This window comes from Gossypium raimondii, chromosome 12, assembly GCF_025698545.1.
Source record: "Gossypium raimondii isolate GPD5lz chromosome 12, ASM2569854v1, whole genome shotgun sequence".
NCBI lineage: Eukaryota > Viridiplantae > Streptophyta > Magnoliopsida > Malvales > Malvaceae > Gossypium > Gossypium raimondii.
This window is the reverse complement of record NC_068576.1, coordinates 46,934,857-46,954,237: the sequence shown is the minus strand read 5'-3', so window position 1 is coordinate 46,954,237 and position 19,381 is coordinate 46,934,857. Positions and strand designations below refer to the sequence as shown.

The 19,381-nt window shown below is 33.5% G+C and overlaps 2 protein-coding genes across 3 annotated transcripts; both read right to left on the bottom strand.

The window, feature by feature from the left end:
• Positions 1-3,826: 3,826 nt before the first annotated feature.
• LOC105764549 (serine/threonine-protein phosphatase 2A 65 kDa regulatory subunit A beta isoform) lies at positions 3,827-10,575 on the bottom strand. The gene is made up of 13 exons (XM_012583173.2): positions 10,492-10,575; positions 9,555-9,987; positions 8,967-9,213; positions 8,547-8,659; positions 7,926-8,005; positions 7,567-7,708; positions 7,352-7,432; positions 6,995-7,099; positions 6,502-6,684; positions 5,731-5,823; positions 4,767-4,906; positions 4,614-4,680; positions 3,827-4,482 (listed from the first exon to the last, which is right to left on the bottom strand). Exons 2-13 carry the CDS (start codon positions 9,945-9,947, stop codon positions 4,363-4,365), a joined length of 1,764 nt encoding a protein of 587 aa, XP_012438627.1. The 5' UTR covers positions 9,948-9,987; positions 10,492-10,575; the 3' UTR covers positions 3,827-4,362.
• Positions 10,576-11,236: 661 nt separating this feature from the next.
• LOC105764546 (aluminum-activated malate transporter 4) lies at positions 11,237-14,855 on the bottom strand. 2 transcript variants are annotated; one of them, XM_012583169.2, is made up of 7 exons: positions 14,411-14,855; positions 13,950-14,309; positions 13,722-13,859; positions 13,348-13,617; positions 13,106-13,242; positions 12,870-13,016; positions 11,237-12,167 (listed from the first exon to the last, which is right to left on the bottom strand). In XM_012583169.2, exons 2-7 carry the CDS (start codon positions 14,305-14,307, stop codon positions 11,529-11,531), a joined length of 1,689 nt encoding a protein of 562 aa, XP_012438623.1. In that variant the 5' UTR covers positions 14,308-14,309; positions 14,411-14,855; the 3' UTR covers positions 11,237-11,528. The 2 variants fall into 2 exon arrangements, with proteins under 2 accessions (XP_012438623.1, XP_012438625.2); XM_012583171.2 differs by lacking the exon at positions 14,411-14,855 and having other exon boundaries at positions 13,950-14,389.
• Positions 14,856-19,381: the final 4,526 nt, after the last annotated feature.

Below are 19,381 nucleotides of genomic sequence, written 5' to 3'. Positions count from 1 at the left end.
TCTTATATCTTTTGTATTTCTATCTTTCATATTTTGCATGCATAACGAAATTGTGACAAGAAAATATTAGCTCATTGATTGTCTAAGTTCAAACAGATGGAAAGTAGCATTGTAAGAATGTTTACATTGCGAGAAAAACAACTTACTTCAGTAGATAATCTAAACGAGCCGTAATCTCATAAAAGAAACAAAGTGAGCATTTGATTCAACTACTGGGAATGATTATTATTTCGTCCACAATTCCAATTGAGGAGATGACTAGTCTTGGTTACCGGAGCAATTGACTCTATGGGTAGAGACATAAATGTATTCATTGACAGAATGATACATTGGACTGAACTCAAGATGAATTAATATTCCTAAATCCATTTGTGAATTAATTCACTTGTGACATTCATGGTGTGATTTATCTAAATCCTGAGTTAGTCACTGATCATGCATATGTAACTCATGTACTTTGATATAAATGGAGGCTTATGCTCTAGAGATGATTGAGCCAATAGCTGGTATGTTGGGTACATGACTTATATATGACATGACTTTACTAGCAACAATGGAATTCATAGCTCAATTAAAAAGTTAACGATTCTCTCATTGGCATTATGTGGATTGATAAACATGGAACATGACCACAAGTTGCTTGTTCTCAAACGAGTCATTTATTATAGTCATTTGTTGACAGTAATCATATTAATCATTAAGAAGACACAGTGGTGACAATGAGATAAAATAAGATTGTATTGAGTGAACGGATTTAACTCAAAGAAATCAAGGATATCATATGAGAGTAACACACACATGACGAGGTCATTGGACAAAGCAGTTGAATGAATTGCTTTCGTAAAGAGTATACAATAAGGAGTTTTCAATCATGTTACTTCTTGTAGACTGACTCCATAATTAAGTAATTGAGAAATATCGAAACGATGCTTCTGAATATAATTGCAATTACTAGAGCATAATTATATATGTCCAATTGGTCCCTCCGCTAGCTAAACAAAAGCTCGATCGGACTGCTTTTGAATCAAAAGAAACTTCTACGTCTATGGAAATAATTTAATTGAATCGATTTATTCAATGTGGAATTAAATTTGGCAGCCGTAAGAATTATTCAACTAGAGAATTTGATTAAAAAATTTTCTTGAAAAATTAATTTAAAAAATCTAAGTAATTTTTGGGAAAATTAATTTTGATCAAGTAAAATTAAATTAATCAAATTAATTAACATTAATATGATATTTTTGGAAATTAATTTTCAAGCCAAACAATCGGTCCAATGGGTAATTGAACTTGAAAATTGGATTTGAGATCGTAAATTGGGCTCGAGAGCCTAAAACCGAGACCAAGACCCAAAAACTAGTCGAATCAGGCTTGGTATGTAAAACCAGGCCGACCTATTAGATAGAACCAATCGGGCTGTCATTGGCCCGGACCGAATAGGAAAAAATCGAACCAGCCTGAGGTGTCAGCAGCTGCGACGGTGGCATTCCAGTGGCCAAAAAATGGTCAATGGCGGTGGGTCTTCAATGGTTGAACAGTGAAAGAATTACACTCGTACTGGGACTCTACTAGAAAATTTGATTTCAGATTAGTTATTCCAAAAATAATATTATTTTAATAGATTTAATATTAAATTTAGTTTAATACTTATATTAATAGTTTTTATTAATTTAATATTAAAGTGATTATCTTAATATTAAATTTAATTTAACGTTTATCTTGTAGATAAATATTTTATTAATTTAAAATTTAATTGATTAAGTTTAATCATAGTTGAACTCTCTATACTCTCCTATATAAAGAGAGCCTTGATTAAACTTAATTTAGCCCACCAATATTTATAGATTCTAACAATTTGGTTCTAAATCTAAAAACTCAACAAATTTAACCTCAACTTTACACATTATGTCAATCTAGCATTGATTCTTAAAATTCAAAATTCAAAATTCAAAATTCAAAAAATAAAAATAAATTATCTAAACGTTCATTTTATGAAAATACATAATATTTTATAAAAATATATACAAAATTCTATAAATATTTATAATTAAATTGATATCTATTTTCTCATTTTCTAATGTGATATTATTTATTAAAATGATAATTTTATAAACAAAACAATTTAAGGAAAAACCCATGAAGACCATGTTCATGTTGGATAAAAAACTACAGCTTGAGGTAAAAAAGGGTAAGAATCAATTTCTTTAGGTTGCTATCCAGAATGAGCTTGTTTCGTTTGAGGTTGTGCTTTGAGAGCAGGCATGATTGGGGGTTCAGAGTAATGGTATTGGTGTCGGTGGTTGTGGGCATAGGCGATCCCAAGGCTCGACAAATTTGTTGAGGACTAAGGAAAAATGATAGATGTATAATGAATAAATTATTATTTATAAAATAAAACTAAAAATAAGGTAAATTTTGAATTTGATTTAAACCTTGTTTTCAATTTTATTTTAAAAAATAGCTATTTTATTTATAAAACTATTATTTTAATAAATAAATTTGAGAAAGAAGAGGTGTTAATTTATTTATAATTTTGAATATATTATTTTATAAAAGAATGAAATTTATTGGTGATGAACAAGAGGAAGAGTCTCTTTGTATGATGTGTCTCTCCTTCCTTGCCTTGACTGTAACTTCTTGTTGGATTATAAAATCATCCTAATTCTTTAAGCATTACCTAACATATCACGTGATCTAATTTACCAAATGTGTTCGTTAGAGTTTTTCCGCCCTTACAAACTTTGTCGTTTTAACATTGTGCCCTACTAGGTTTTTTTACCTATATATTATAAAATAAAATAAAAAATACTAAAATGACATGTTTAAAAAATTATGTATCATTTCCAAACTGGTGGAGGGTGGTGCATAGGCCGCACCACCCTAGAATTCTGACAAATTTAACTGAAAAAAAATTGGTGAAGGCAACTTAATAGGCGGCACCTAAAGAAAATATGAGTCAAATACAACAAGTGATGTCGCCTATCAATTTGACTGGACAAAGTGGTGCCGCCTATCACTTGAGTACCACTATTAAAATATTATTATTTTAACTGAAATGTGACAGAATTCTAGGGTGGTGTTGCTTATGCACCACCTTCCACCTCTTTGAATGTACTATTTTGGTACATAATCTTTTTAACATACCATTTCAGTATTTTTTTCAAAAAAAATTATAATATATAGGTAAAAAAACCCGCCTACTAAAACCCAAGGCCCGGTTAATAGATAATCAATTTATCATGTTATAAAAAATTGAAATAATTTATTTCAGTATTGTGTTTAATAATTTTTATTTCATCAAAAAAAAGTTAGAAATTTATAGTTTATAATGAAATGAGAGTTAAAAATTCGAAGTCATTATTGATTTTTATTTTATTTTATTAAGCACGGAAATGAATTTTCAAATATTATTTGTTAAAACACTTTCATCGAACAAAGTAACATGCGTAGAACATGATTTTAGATTTGCCTTATGTTATGAAGGTCATTTTAGTAAGCTTGAAGCAATATTTCAAAAATAAAATGACCCCTTCGAATGTTTTTTAGCTTTTCGCTTTTATTGAAAATAAGTCATTTAGACTTGGGTTTACTGGAAAAAGAATTAGGAAATTAAACTCAATGAACGGTCCAATTTTATGTTAAATTAATCGATCAATTGCTAATTTAAGTGGGTAAATTTATCACGTAAATATAATTATATCTCTTATTATACTTCATAGCATATGACATACATGCGTTAAAACTCATAAAATTTAAAGTCAAATATTTTTCCCACAGGAATGTTTCAATTATTAACTGTTTTTAGAGGTCTCAACTTCAGAAGCCATTGAACTACCAACATATAGTCATATTTCTATTTACATTCATCAATCATGAGCTCAACCAAAAATCACAAATTAGAAAGATTAATTTGGGATATGAGTCTCGCAAATTTTCAGTAGCCTAAAGTAGCTTTCTACAAGACAGCCACAGGTTTTGAACCAAAAAAAAAAAAATACAAGCCAGCCACAGGCACAAGATACACGGAAGATTAAAATTCGTCATAATTTTTATAAACTTGAAATTTAGACTCTACTTTTATTTTCAAAAATTTAATTCTTCTACTTTTTAGATTTAAAATTCAAGTCCAATTATTAATATAGTTAAATTTGCTGGTGTGATGTTTTGAAATTAAAAAAATATATTTACTTGATAACCATGTCACTAAAAATATAATTTTGACAGTGTTTAAGTGTTAACAGTTGGACTTGAATTTTGAAATCTAAAAAGTAGAGAGACTAAATTGTTAGAAATAAAAGTACCAAGGATTAAATTTCAAATTTATGAAAAGTACAGGGATTTTTATGGCATACTGGCTTAGGCCTAACAGGACATCGTAGCATGATTGATCGACTGAAGTCCTTGGTTAGCAAAATAACGAACATCCACATCTGAGTCCTCGCTCAGCTCAACCAAGCATGGATAGATTGTCTTCTCCGCCACCTATTTGCAGCAATCAATTGGCCAACAATAACAAACCAATAAAAAAGGATAAAAGAAAGATGCAATCGAAAGGGGAGAACTCGAACTAATTGAAAGAGATGGTCAAGTATGTTCGAAATTGGAATACTAACAGACTTATCCACGATAGGAACGAGAGACTGCAAAACTTTTGCCACATTAAACTTAATATTGGCGACTCTGCAGAAAGCAAAATGCAGGCCATCAATTACAGATACTTTATCAGAATGCTACACACACCTTCCATATTGATTTTGTTTACAAACCTGTCTTTTGATGCATTTACAACAACTGGCAGCAGTTTAGAACATGCTATTTCTGATCCCATAACAGGAGCAAGTATAGAAATGGAACGAAGAATGGTCATCCGGTACAGATAGTGTGGAGAGTTTGCCATCTCTAGTACCTGTTCACATAACATCCAAACTTCCCCGTTAAACAAAACTATAAACCAACTTTGTTGATGCCCAAAAGAAACAAAAAAAACCAATTAAAATATAAATTAAACAAAGGGGCAACTAACAAAATGAAAAGGTCTCTGTGTAATTATTAGCAAGCCAAAGAATGCAACAACTAGTCAAAAATCCATATGGATGCTATCGCATCACATCTCACTACTTCAAAGTGTGGTAACGCATGCCTTAAGAGAAAAAGAACAAGGTGTGCTTGTTAGAATGAAAGTGGAAGGGTGGATGGAAGATGATGGACAGTGGAAAGAAAATGATTTTAGGACGTGCTTGGTAATAGAAAAAACTGTGGAACGAAAATGGAAAAGATACTAATATTCTGCTTTTATTCACAATATCACATTATTGCAAATTAAAAGGATAAGAGAGAAAAGGGAAAAGATGTGAGTTAAGTATTATACATCAACAAGATTATTCATCATATTCAGATAAACTTTACAAAGTAATGGATTGAAAGAAATTTATATTTGCTTTCAACTTCTGCATCTTTCCTACCAAGAATGGAAAGAAAATTATGTTTTCAATTGTCTCTTCCATTTTTCTATCATTTTACTTTTCTATCTACTCTACCAAGCAAAGCACATGAGAAATAGAAGGGAATTCCCGTAAAAACCATGTTATAGTGCATAAAGTTTTATGTTGTCACCGAGGATTCCCATAATACAAGAAAAAACTGAAGGATTAGCACAGGCATCTGTTTAAGTTTCAGAAAATACTTCCTACTTGCTTGGTAAGGATCAATTGTCAATATTATTGCACAGACCTGCGGAATAATGTGCTCCATTGCCCAATCTCGGCCAAATTCTTCAGCAAGACGTATCAAATTATTAGCGGCTGCATCTCGAATAGAGTAAACCTGTAACAATACCATGCAAAAATAGTGCTTAGTTTAGAAATTATGTCATTTTTTGCAATCGGTAAATTAATAGTAACAACACAGTGGATAAAGCATTCACTTATTAAAAAAGACTTTCCAGTTTTTCTACTACTTCCCATAGAAGCCCTGTTCCCAGTCAATATACAACAATACTTACAATGCCGATTGCAGACTTCTAAATAATAGCAATAATCACAAGCCAAAAGCATTGGTACTTCCTGATATCATTTACGATCATGTGATACAAAGCATAACAAAAGATGTGGATGCATTACACCCATTTTACTTGTGCAATATCAAACTGGAAAATTTTAGATAGGAACGAGTATTTTGTAAACTAATCAACATCAGGAATTCCACTGTTTAATCATTTGAAATCTTTTAAAATTTATTTTCCCTTCATGAAACCTTAGATGGTAATTAAACAACAAATTTTCATCTCGGGTCTTTAGTCAATGCATCCTCAAAAAGTATCAGTCTACTCAGAGAAAAACATTAGATATATATATGAAGGTTCTAAGAAAATAAAAAAAATATAATAAAACCATGAGAGTACAGAAATATAGCAAAATTGCCAAAAAGAAAATGACTAATACATAAAGAAGTAAGTGTTTTAAACTTATAGCTATTGCACATGCAAGATAAGAAAACACAAACCTTATCCTGCAACCATTGCATGCAAAGGGTGCCAAGTTTATCATCAAAAAATCCAACACCTAACTGACTAGCCAATAATGGTATATACTCAATTATAGCAAGCCGAACCCTCCAATGTCTATCCTCAGCAAGCTCAACAATGGCTGGTAATAAGGATTGGGACAAAAGATCAATTCCAACAACCTGCGAGAAAGAGTCAGTTTATATATAGAAAAAGAAACCCTAGAAAGCAGCTTGAGAACATGCAGTTAACGTCAATATAATGTTTGCACGTAGAACGCAATAATAGCATGTATACCAATTACCAAGTTGTAACTAAAATTAAATTTATTCAGTATTAATAGCCACTCAGAAGACCCGGGTGCCATTGTGCTTCAATAGCTTTATGTTGGATAAAAGTTGAATCTTGAGCAAACGAAAAACAACAGAGGATGCAAAACATAAGCAGAACAGCACACATAGAAACAGAGAGAAGCTCCAACTTATACCTAACCTGATTCACTTGATCAAGCTTGCTGATTATGTTAAGACGCACATCAGGGAATTCATCCTTCAAAAGAGAGAGAGATATTGGAAGAAGCTGCTCGATAGTTGCATCCTGCAAGGACCAACAAATGAAATTCAATAATCCCAATTCAAACCAGTTTCTGATACATCCAGCATGAACATTGAGACAACTGTTATAACAACCACAACTGAATGAAAAGACCTTCTATCAGTCCAATCCCATAGGAGATAATTTATATTGGTACCTCTAGCTTGTACGCATTTGTCCTGCATTACCAGCACTAAACAGACCCTGGAATTTCCTAGGGTACTTCCCAATCAAGGAATTACTCTATTTTCTTACCTTTCCAAGGACAGGAGCCATTCCCATAATAACTGAAGCTAAAGCGGAGCGGACATGTTGCGAAGAATCCGATGACAGCTCCTATAAAAGGTATTGCAATGCATTGAGGTAAGAAGATGACCAATATTTAATGTAACATGAAACAAACAGCAGTTTCTTCTCTAACAGGAAATTTCATTTGAGGATCATAAGCTTCTTATTATAAACATCAGTACCTTAACACAAGGAAGAATGTGATGGTTTGCAAGTTCTGGACTCAAAATTTGAGAAAATTTAGTTACTTTTCCTGCAGCTGCAATGCGAACTTCAGCTTCATTATCGCGAAGCAAGCGCACATATGCAGGCACCAAGTCCGTCCTGAAAACACAATCAACATATGTAAAAAGTAAAACATAAACCACCTTAGGATAGTATGACAAATAATCAAAGAAATACAATTTCTGGCCCACACACAACAAGCTGAAAACAATTGACCATGTAACTGTGTAAGATAGTGATACATATCATTGATAAAGAGGAAATTTTCCTCACATAGCATTAGCATATTTCAGAAGCTTTGCAGTACATAAAATACCTAGTAGGCTGTGGTCCTACAGCTTCACAAAGTTCATATAACTGATTTGCAACCATATAACGCACACGCCAAGATTTATCCTGTTAATTACACAAAATGGAACAAATATAAGCACATGTGGAATTAAAAGAAAAAAAAGAAGAAGCTGTTTTCCTGCTAAAGATGCCTGAACTCACTACAGAATTATTTATATGCAACGGAATACTCAGGTCACTCAATAGCTTTCTCACCCCACACCTAAATTAAAAAAATTTAGTTAAAGCATGAAATAGGTCAAAGCCGCAGTATATGACAGATATTGCTAATGCAACAAAATAAAGTCTTCCTCTCACAATTTAAAGACCAACTTTAAACTTCAACCTCCACATTATGAAACCCTAACTTTATGTGGTTTCAACATGATACTCCATGGATCATGAAACATTAGAAAGTTATTCACTAGAAAAATCACTAAAAACTTGCTACAGAGTTTTAGTGACACATGCCAACAACTAACATGAGGCTATGAACAGTTCCATTTTTCGTAAGATGCCTGACAAGACTGCCGAAAAGAAGATAAGAAATAATTTGTAAAATTCACACAATGTTAAATGTAAACAGGAGAAGCATCTATGGATATACCTGGGAGAAATTGACAATTACAGGGATAATGTGAGCAACACAATCCTGGGGTTCTAACAACTTTCCAAGAGCGGCAAATCCCTCAACAGCCAATAACCGAACTGAATCTTGATCTGACATACAATTTAAAACAAGAAGTTTCTTGTGAGAACTCATAATAAAATAAATCATTTCAGCTACTAGTTATTTTACTAGAACCAAGAAAAAACAAGTTTTGCTTCCAAGCTAGATGGCCTAAAAAAAACTTGATGAAATATCTAAACAGACGACAAATTCATTTATTACAAACATGGAGGAGTACGGTAGGGATGGCAGTAGAGAAGAAGAAAACAAGCAGCATTCATGTGTCAAAATATAAAAATGTAACCTAACAAGTAGAGAGATTTTATCAATCAAGCATGTCTTAACCCTTCCACTTACCATCTTGTGTAAGATTATTAAATATCTGCATGATCTCAGCCTTCAAATGAGCATTTTCAACTGTTGCAGCAAATTTCCCCAGATTTGATGCGGCAGACCTTCTTACCATTGGCATGTCATCTTGACACAATTGGCTGTATATTGACCGTAATTCTGTTTTCAACATCTCAGGGGCACTTGGATAAGCAATATGAAACAGCCCACAGGCTGAAACTCGAGCTGTAAACCACTCACCAGCAGCCAGCCTCTGAAGATTTAAAATAAACAAATAAAACATCAAAAACATAGAAACAGAAATATGGCTACCAAGTTTAGGGTGCATAAACAATGTTATCCTTACTACTTAAATTCCTTTCTGTTACTGTTTTCACTGTCCTTCATATTAGCAATGTTCATAAATTGTTGAAAGTTGAGCTCTTAAAATTCATTGTTTGCAGTTACTACAACCTGATTAACAGCTTTTGGCATGTAAAATAAGTATCTAATAAGCTCAAATTTATAGCTTTGTGCACAGCAGCTAAATATCACAAAACAGTATTGAAAAACAATGGCATTAATATAAATATTGAAAATAACAGAACATCTAACCTTAACTAGAGGAACAAACCAGTCAACCAAGTCATTCTCCTTCATCTGAGATCCAATTCTGCATAATGACTTGACAGCTTTGTCCCTTACACAGGTTTCCTCAACAGTGCAAAGGGTTTCCAAAGGGGCGAGCAAAACACGGGCATGTTCAACACCCCCAACATAGGGAATAAACACTCCCAGCTCCTCAGCCATTGCAAGAAGCACCTCATCATCATCGTCATTGTTTTCACTCAGAAATGGAATTAATTCCTTCCTGGTTCGCTCTTCCCCAAGAGCACGAGCAATGGTTGAAAGCCTACGGATTGAGTTTAAACGAAGCTGGATGTCATCATTTTTTAGCTCATCTATCAGGAGAGCTATTGGATACAACGGTTCTTCCACCGTAGACATATTATTTCAAAGTCTGGCAGCTTCAATTAACTAGTTATACCTGAAATAGTACAGAAAAGAAAACCCGTAACCTATCGTTAATTACAAATCATTTCAAATATACAGTAATAGTGTCCCATCTTTTTATCCTTAACATCTCAAGATTCAATAATACTTTTTTAGTGATGTTATCGTATTCACAGATCTTACAAGCACTTAACGCAGATAAAAGTTGATAAACAGCTCACTTCAAAGAACAATATCTCAAACAAACACTGGAATGCAACACCAGAAAGTAAACGAACCAAAAATAAACATGGAGGAGGGGAAAAGCAGAAAAAAATTAAAAAACCACGGCCTTGTTTGGATGTAAAGAAAAGAAAAGCAAGGAAAATTGAATACGAATTTAAAATTTGAAAATACCCGGCAGCTAAGATCGGGAGATAACAACATTGACTAAGGAGGTTGATAAAATTCCAAATTAATAACTAAAAGAACCAATGGTTATTTATGAAAATGTAAGCTAAGGGCGATGAAACTAAGAAATGGGGAGAGGTAAAGTTACCGATCTCGACGCCTTCCCGCCGGCTGTTTCCCAATAAACAGAAAGTAAGAGAAATGAAATGTTTTGTATTTTCGTTTGTTTGTATGTATTTATTTCTATATTTTCATTTACAAAAACGTCCAAAGCCCAACCAAAGAGGATTATGGGCCAATAGAAGAAGGGGAAATAGGTAAATTATTATTTCGGCCCTCCAAAAGTTTTTAACCTTATCAATACTTTTACGACTATACACTCAATTATTATTGGTAGTGGATTATTTTCTTCATAATCCACCTTAATCCACCATCATTTGTTCCTAATTATTTATTTTAATATAGCTCAATTGTATGGACATTATTATCAATGTAAGTGCATTATCATTCTATTCATGGGCTGAGAGGGGTTACGGGTAATTATAAGAATTATGTCAAAAGGAGCCGATATGGTTAGATTGTTAAAAAATTTTATTTACTTAAATATTTATTAAAGTCACATAGCAATAGATTAAGGTCACACTTTATATATATTTACACTTTTCATAGATTTTTTATATTAATTGATATATAACAAATTAGGAATGTAATAATTATATTCATTCATTGCGCATAAATAGATCCCCCGCACTAGAAACCTCAGAAAACGAATTGATTGGATAAAGAAAAAGATCGAAGCTGGAGATAGATAAAACTTTTCTTACTATCAGAAAGGAAAGGATGTTGTTTTTTCAGTTCTCCCTGTATTCCTTCAGAAACTTCAATTACTATGCTTTACCATCAACATATATAATAAATAACTTGAAGAAAAGAAGCTTTGAGCAAGATAATTTCAGTTTCTAAGCTCACCCTTGGCCTTTCTATATGAAGGTTCTTTCCCATCAATGCAAATTTAATGCATCTGGAAAGTTACAACAGTGTAGAAATCAATCTAAAAGCTTTTGTCTCCCTTAACAACTGTATTTGAACCTACTTAATTCCAAATGTTTGAAGCCCAAAATATATGTTCCAAAACACTCTCTCTTTTTCTTTTTCTTTTTGTCATTTTGTCTTCTTTTATAGAATTTAGTTCTTTGACTGGAAGCAATTTCTTAATCTTCTCCAAAATCCTGGAGCCTCCTTTTGAGGTGATTGGTCCACAGGAACCTTGAAATTTGCTTTCTCACTAAGCTCTTGAAATGCATCCACGAGATTTTGGAGCCTTGCAACAAACTCAATCAATAGTGATGCGAATGTTGCTAAAGATAAAGCACTAGCACTTTCATATATTTTAGATTCCTGTTGCTGCAGCAATGCTTCTGCAGTAAACGAGAGACGGGGCCATGATGGTTTCTGGAGCATGCTCTCCGAGGTAATTAAGTCCGGCGCACGAGGATCAATCGAGTGCTGAACTTCCCACATATCGCTCAGGGATTTTATCACTTTATGCTCATTGTCTTTAACATCAGCCATGCTCCCAGATTCTTCCAATTCCCTGTGAGGTGGTGCAGTTGCCCAGCTTTCTGAATTGACTAGAAGGTATGACTTTTCGTCTATCTTCATTTGCAAATCCTCTCCTGCCTCGTGTACTTCCCTCAGTATGTCTCCGGGGATTAACTTTTCCATCTTTTCAACTTTCTGTCCCAGCTCACGTAGCACTTTAGCTCCTGCATTACCAGCCCTCTGCAGCTCAAGAGCAAACACGTGTCTCTTCTCTGCTGGTGCCTGCATGTAGAGAATTTCATAAAATCTGATTATACAGCTAAAATGTCTAGCTATGTTGTCCAAATTTGCCAATATCAAATCAGCAATGCAAGTCAACTTCTAGCAGAGGTTTCTTTCATGGCCTTGAGGAACTATTTCTTTTACTATTAACATCACAATTTTGGTTCTTATCATCAAGTTGAAGACATAAAAATTACAAATGCCAGAGTTGAAATAAACAAGAAAAGTAAAATAAAGAGAACTTAGAGTCATTGCATAAGTGGAAACCTAATATTGAAGACATGATATGATGAATTCCGGAGTTGAAATAAACAGGAAAAGTAAAATAAAGAGAACATTGTATCATTGCATAAGTGGAACGATTGCCAATGTGTTCTTTTCTTTTTAGGCTCAGCCAAAGATAATGGGGTCTAGCTGTCTTCCTTTTTGACAAAGTTATAAATTCAGGCATGATCCTGAGAGGACCTATCATATATGATTATATGATATATAGGCACTTTACAGCTGTAGGATAGGGGTTCCTGTAAACAAGTGACTGATGCAGAAAGGAAAGTCTGGCAACCTATTTTCATGCTTTGGAAAAAGAGAGGTCTAGGAGGAGTGAATCAGATAGATTTTGATTTATAGATGTATATAATGATATAATCATGCATTCAGTAGAAATAATTTCTTTGAAGATATGAAAGGAGATAGTGTTCTCACCTGAATTTCTGAAAGTATACATCCATGCATTGCCATGACCATGAATGCACAATGTCTCAATGCACCGCTTACTTTGACATAGTTTCTCCATGGGTAGTTGAATGATCTATAAGGACCGTGTGGAGGCTCCCATAAGGCAAAATCTAGCTGGAAAAATGAAGTACTTTAAACAAAGAAAAGAACTCCTACATTCTTGGAGACAAAGGAAGACAGGATGAAGGCACGTGAAAACATACCAGAGTATCCTCTTGGCTTGAAGACTGCACAACTGATCTGTAAGCACTATACAAAGGATCATCAGATGCTTGGTAAGTGAGAATTTTGGAAGGGATCCTCTCATATTCAACACATTGCAGATATCCATTAACACAGCCTAAAAAAGAAAGTTCAAGGTTATGATTGATCAATCTAGCACAGTAAATGAAGGAATTCCCATGAGAAACTACTCAGAGAGCACTACTTGAAAAGTAAAGCTAACCTTCCAAGGAAGAAGCCACATTCTTGAAATTTTTAACCACCAATTTATGCAAATCCTCTCCGGACCATATGGGGTATATACATATATTTATAATCAAACACAGGCCAGCACCAATGAAGATAAGCAACAACCGGTAAAAAGCAGTTCTGAAGAAGGTTCTTGAGTTGTTCCCAGACACCAGTACAATACAAAATGTCAACAAGAATACCCGAAAACCATATTCATATGTCTTCAAGGGAGGGTACAATTTGCAATAGCTAGCAGCGAATCCTAAAGCAGAATGAAATTTTATATTTTATAAAGTTGAATGAACACAATACCCAAGAATTCTCATTTGTAAATATTTATATAGTATTAACTGCTAGAACTCCAACCTGCTATGAAAATGCTTATCAAAATAATAATTTCTTCATACTTCCCAGACAATGTTGATACTTGTGCAATGCCTAAAGCAAGGGCTCCAGCAGAGAAAGTCCCTATAGCTCGATTGAACCCTTTGTTAAGTGTTGCACCTATAATATAGAAATTGTTAAAAGGAACTCAAATAGCAGGCAGTCTGGATTGTGGCAGAAATGGGGCATCATGAATATTGGATCATATACCTACGCTGAATTCGAAAACCACGACTACAGTAAGAATTGCCCAGATAGAATATTGACTAGTTTCCTTTAGAGGCTCTTTGAAAAGCATAAGCAATGATATAGACATTAGCGAAAACCCCATTTTCGTAGCAAAAATCACCTTACGGGGATCTGATCGACCCATTTCATATAACTTGACAAAGAGTTCTTGCAATCCACTCCAGAAGTTATCAATCGAGTCACAACATGATCGAAAACAGCTGCATTTAACTCGATCCTCGGAAACATCCGAGCTGTTGAAACCAAATTCCGAATACCCTTTCCTTGGAAGCAGCTTTTCTTTGCTCTCAGTACCCCGCAAAAAAGACCTACCCGACATTTCTGCAACAGATCCAACCTCCCAAAAATACATAAACAGTGATGTAGAAGATCACCAACAAAATCTTTTATTTTATCATAAAATTGAACTTCCTTAAACATACCTGATAAAAGGTGAATAACAGATCAGATGAAGTTAGGGGTAGAACCACAAGCTGGAAGAGCCTACGAGTCCATACATCTAGATAAAGTGGTGAGAAAGTGTTCGGTCTATGTGAGGATAGAATTGAAAGGTAGGTGGTAGATTTTGATCGAAGTGGAAAGGAGGATTGAATGTAAAAGAAAGTATCCAAAATAGAAACTATGAAAGAGTCATAGAGTAGGAAGAGAGAGGCTCAATATCACCTGGCTCCACGCGTCACCACCCACTTGGTTTTCAATAAATACAAATTGCATTCATAATTAGCTGAGTTTTTGACAGAAATCATTGTCTACTTCATGCTTAGCATCATTGAAGGAAGTGCCTCATCTTGCTTTATAAAATTCAGTGTTCAATAAATGATTAGAAAGATTAAAAACAGTAACACTATCTCCAATCAATCTTTTCGGGTTTGTTTCATTTGTTGGCCAATGAGGAATAACAAAGATTTGCTTTCGCCGCTACCGATGTGAGGACTGTCAGCGTCTTCAATCCTTTCTTCTTTTTCCTTATAATTTATCTTAATTTTACTGTTGTCATTTGCCAAATTACAGTGTATCGTCGAGTCCTTAACTTTTCTACTAATTCATGTGTCTTTTCTTTTTGTGCTTTGAAGATTTGTTTTCGTGATTAGGCATGTGAGATTGTTAATTTTATAATCTAATCCGATCTGAATCAGTTCCTTGCTATTTTCCTTTAATCTATTGTCGTGACGTGCATGGCTTGGGGAAGCCATTGAACCTTTTGTTCTTGCGTTCAACTTTGTTTTACCTAAGCCTGCCATGACTTTCAAGTTTCATCCTACTCGGATCTTTCCACAATCACTTCTACTTGCTCATCCACATTCAACCCACTGACTTACAAGTAACACCGCCGCGTCACATGTCCCTTTACCACCGCTAATGGCTGATTGTTGGTTCCATGACCCGTGTGGTACAATAGGATCAATCAATTTTCACCAAGATACGAATGAATTGTTTTTGGTATTTATGGCAATGAAACTTGGTTTTAGACCAAGATTGCTCCAATTGGGCTTATTGCAATTCTTTCATTGGGCTTATGTGGCAGACATAGTCTCGTGATTTATTGGGGATGAAAGGAAGTTTTGCTGATATGTCTGCCACAGTTTCCCCTTTGATTACATTTTCGCTTTTTAACTCTCACTAACATTCAATCATAAAGAAAACCGCATTCATATCTTCAACCACATCCGTTTAATTTACGAAATGTAATATTACTTTTATAATAAAATATATCAGAATATAAAATCATTTAGTAATTTATCATATTTTCATTTGGTTATAATACAAAATTTTATTATTTAATTTATAGAATGTAAAATTATCTAAAACACATTTTACAATTTTTTCTTATTATAGAATTAGCTCTTATCTTTTTTTTAGCGTATACAAAGAAAGAAATTGAAACATTTTTAAAAATTATTAACATACCATCTACACATGTTACATTAATTATGAATTGTGTTCGAATTAAACAAATTTAGTTTTTTTGTAAAAATCAAAGGAATCAAAGGAATTTTGTATGAATTAAATGAACTTAAGATTAAATATTATGTGTGATACTTCATTAAAATCCGAGTTAACAGGTTTACTCCGCACACTTGAACCTATCATCCGTACTCCCCAAGCAAACTATCTTTAATTAAAAACAAAAAAATCCCCATTAAAAGAAACGGTGGGAAAACCATCCCATTCTATGTGGTTTGCATATAACAAAGCCGCTCGGGCTAAGGAATGAACCGTCTTGTTGGCATACGGATAAGTCCAACAAAAGGACGTGTTTAAACTTATTCTTCATTAATAAACAAACAAGTAACAACACACCTAGTTCAAAAAAATTAGATGATAAGCGTGACAAATCCGAAATTACAAGCAGGCAATCCAACTCAACTATAACATTATTGAAGGCAAAAGATTTTAACCATGACAAGGCCCTCCCTAATGGCAAAAGTTTTAGGCTTCAACTATGGAAGGACTAAAACAAGCATAAATAAAACCTGAAAAACTTTTAAGCACATAGCCCGTAGAGTCCCAAATTATGGCAGCATACCTCGTAGCTCCCTCTTGCTAGAAACAGGCAAAAATTACATTACATTTTAACAGACCACCTTCCAAAGGTGCCGAACCAGCCATTCCTCAACCACGAGTCACTCCGTCCCAGTCACCACTCGCATCAGTCACAGCAAACACCCCCCATTGACTACTACCAATGGGTCCAAAAAGCATCAACAACTCTAACGACTGATGTCATGCCCACATCTTCCCCTTTCCAAACAAAATAATTGCGATTAGACCATATCATGTAACATAACACCAAATATAATAAATTTTTTATTATATTAAAAAACACAAATAAATATATAAATATTTTACTGTATTAAATATAATTTTTAAAATTTTATATTTTTTATTGGGTTATTTAGGGTGGATTTAGATGGATGATTGGGTACGATGTTGTGCGGTGCGTTTAGTTTACTTTTTGTCTCATGTTACAATATCTAATCTCACCACCACTATTGTTTTTACACTAATCACAGGTAAACGCATCACCCATCCAAACTCACCCTTAGTTGGGTAGATTTTTTTAAGTTTTGAATAATGAGTTTAATAGTTTTAGGTTAGTGATTCAATATAATTATTAATTTTTATAATATAATATATTCAGGCTGAATTGGGCTTAGGCTTAAGCCAAAAATTTTACCCAATGGCTGACCCATATAGAAAATGAGCCTAAATTTTTAATCAAGCTCGTTTTTCAAGTCTTGTATTTTTAACCAAATTCTCTAACTTTTTTAGCAAGCCTTTGAACCTATACGGGTGGTTTGACCCACAAGCAGCTCTAAGTTTGAATAACTTAAGGAAATAAAATTATTTATTCTAATAATCCAAAATAAAAAAGCAACTAATCATTGTAATTACATGGATAATATAGATATTTAAAGTTGATCTCAATTATTAAAAAAATATACCCATGGAAATATAAGAGAAACATAAGTTTTTCTTTTAATAAAACATTATATTTTCTTTGGTTTGAAGGGTAAAGTTAACAAAATATAAAATAAAGGAGAAATTATTTCATGGACCCTTCCCACCATATCATCTATAATCTTTTTTCAATTATTTAATTACATTTTAGTAATTTTTTTCATGTCATTGACACATAATTTTGGTAATTTTTTACTCCAAACCCAAAACCTAAACCTCAAACATGAACTTGGGTTTAGGGTTCGGGTTCGAGGTTCAAGGTCCGAGTTCGGAGTTTGGAGTTTAGGATAAAAAATTACCAAAATTTTATGTCAATGACATGAAAAAATTGTTGAAATGTCATTAAATAATTGGAAAAAAACCATGGATGATGTGGTGAGAATAGTTCATAAAATAATTTCTTAAAAAGGAGAGATAAAATTATCATAAAATGGAAATTAGCTAAAGAAGAGGTAGCTCTAAGATTATTATTTTATTCTAAATTTTAACATTATTGAAAATGTACCGTTTTAATATAATATTTCAAATCCAAACATGAAAATGTTATATCCAAATCTCATATTACTCACGAAAACCTCACATTACTTAAACCAAATACTCCTTAACTGCCATGGAGGAATCCTTGGTAATCTACATATTTGTATAGCCTTAAATTTATATATCATCTAAATCTATATATTTTATTATTATAAGTATCAACTCCAAAACTATTAAAAATAATTGAGGAAAAAATTCGTATTGTCAACCAAATCTCTTTTTTCTCTGCTGCAATGGCAGTTCTTTTTAATTAGGTTTGCTAGGGTTGGCAGGTGCATTTTTTGGACTCTTGTTTCTGGTTAATTAAGGATTGGAACTTGGGAGTTAAGGGTGTAATTAAACATAAGAACGTTTTGTTTGATCTTGGGGGATTGTCGAATTAATGTGATGGAGGACGATTTAGCGAATTTGAGAATTCATAATGGAGAAGAGGAGATCTAGGTGGTGGATGAGGATGTGGAAGATTAGGTGGAACAAGAATTTTGTCTGGTGGGGTGTTTCTTGACAGTGAGATTGGTTAACTTCCAAGCCATGAAAAACACATTGGCTAATGTTTGGCACCCAATTGGTGGCATAATTATCTTAGATTTGGGGGAGAAAAGATTTTTATTTAAATTCTTTCAATAGGTGGACATTGATAGAGTGATAAAGGGGGCACCATGGACCTTTAATAACCACCTGCTGGTTTTTCGCAGGCTTTTGGAAGATAAGGGCCCAATAGAGGTACCATTGACTTATTCTTTCTTCTGGGTACAAATTCATGATTTATTGCCAGGTATGATGTCAGAGATGATAAGCAATTTGGTGATTTTATTGGGTATTTTATTGAATATGATGCAAGACAAATAGGGAAGGAATATTGAAGTTACATAAGAATACGATTTTTGGTGGATGTGAGGGTTCCATTGAAGAGAAGGAAGAAATTAATAACACTGAATGGAAAATAGTTTTATGTAAGATTTAAATATGAAAAGTTAACTTTTTTTTGTTTCTTATGTGGTCGATTAGGTCATGGGGACAGTTTCTGTCCTTTACGAGTAAAAAGCAAAAGGCAAGACTTAGAATTAGAATGGGATACATCTTTGAGGGTGCAAGACAAGAGATCAAATTTACCCATAAGCGTATGGCTTAGAGAGGATATTAGTAGTAGGTTGCAAGGAAGTAAGTTGTGAAAGATTACGTAAACCGATGGAAGTAAGGAATATGAATAGATGAATCCAAAATCTGACGGAGGTAACATGTGAATCCAATTTTGGGTTTTAATTTGAAAGGAAAAAAAAGTGAGAGTTGAGGGGGAGGAGATTTGTACATGGGAGATTAAAAGGAAATTTTGAGAACACAAGAGGAAAAAGACAGTCTATTAGCGGAGATGGAAGGAAAGAAGAGACAGAGAG

What these genes read in the sequence shown, in the direction of transcription:
- LOC105764546 (XM_012583171.2), bottom strand. Translation starts at nt 14,340, where the DNA reads ATGTATTTTTGGGAGGTTGGATCTGTTGCAGAAATGTCGGGTAGGTCT. An exon ending in GGTTTTCGAATTCAGCGTAG is followed by an intron (nt 13,860 to 13,949) that starts GTATATGATCCA and finishes TCTATATTATAG; the next exon opens with GTGCAACACTTAACAAAGGG. An exon ending in CAAGCCAAGAGGATACTCTG is followed by an intron (nt 13,017 to 13,105) that starts GTATGTTTTCAC and finishes TCATTTTTCCAG; the next exon opens with CTAGATTTTGCCTTATGGGA.
- LOC105764549 (XM_012583173.2), bottom strand. Translation starts at nt 9,947, where the DNA reads ATGTCTACGGTGGAAGAACCGTTGTATCCAATAGCTCTCCTGATAGAT. An exon ending in GTAGGACCACAGCCTACTAG is followed by an intron (nt 7,709 to 7,925) that starts GTATTTTATGTA and finishes TTGTGTTTTCAG; the next exon opens with GACGGACTTGGTGCCTGCAT. An exon ending in GTAAATGCATCAAAAGACAG is followed by an intron (nt 4,681 to 4,766) that starts GTTTGTAAACAA and finishes TGCTTTCTGCAG; the next exon opens with AGTCGCCAATATTAAGTTTA.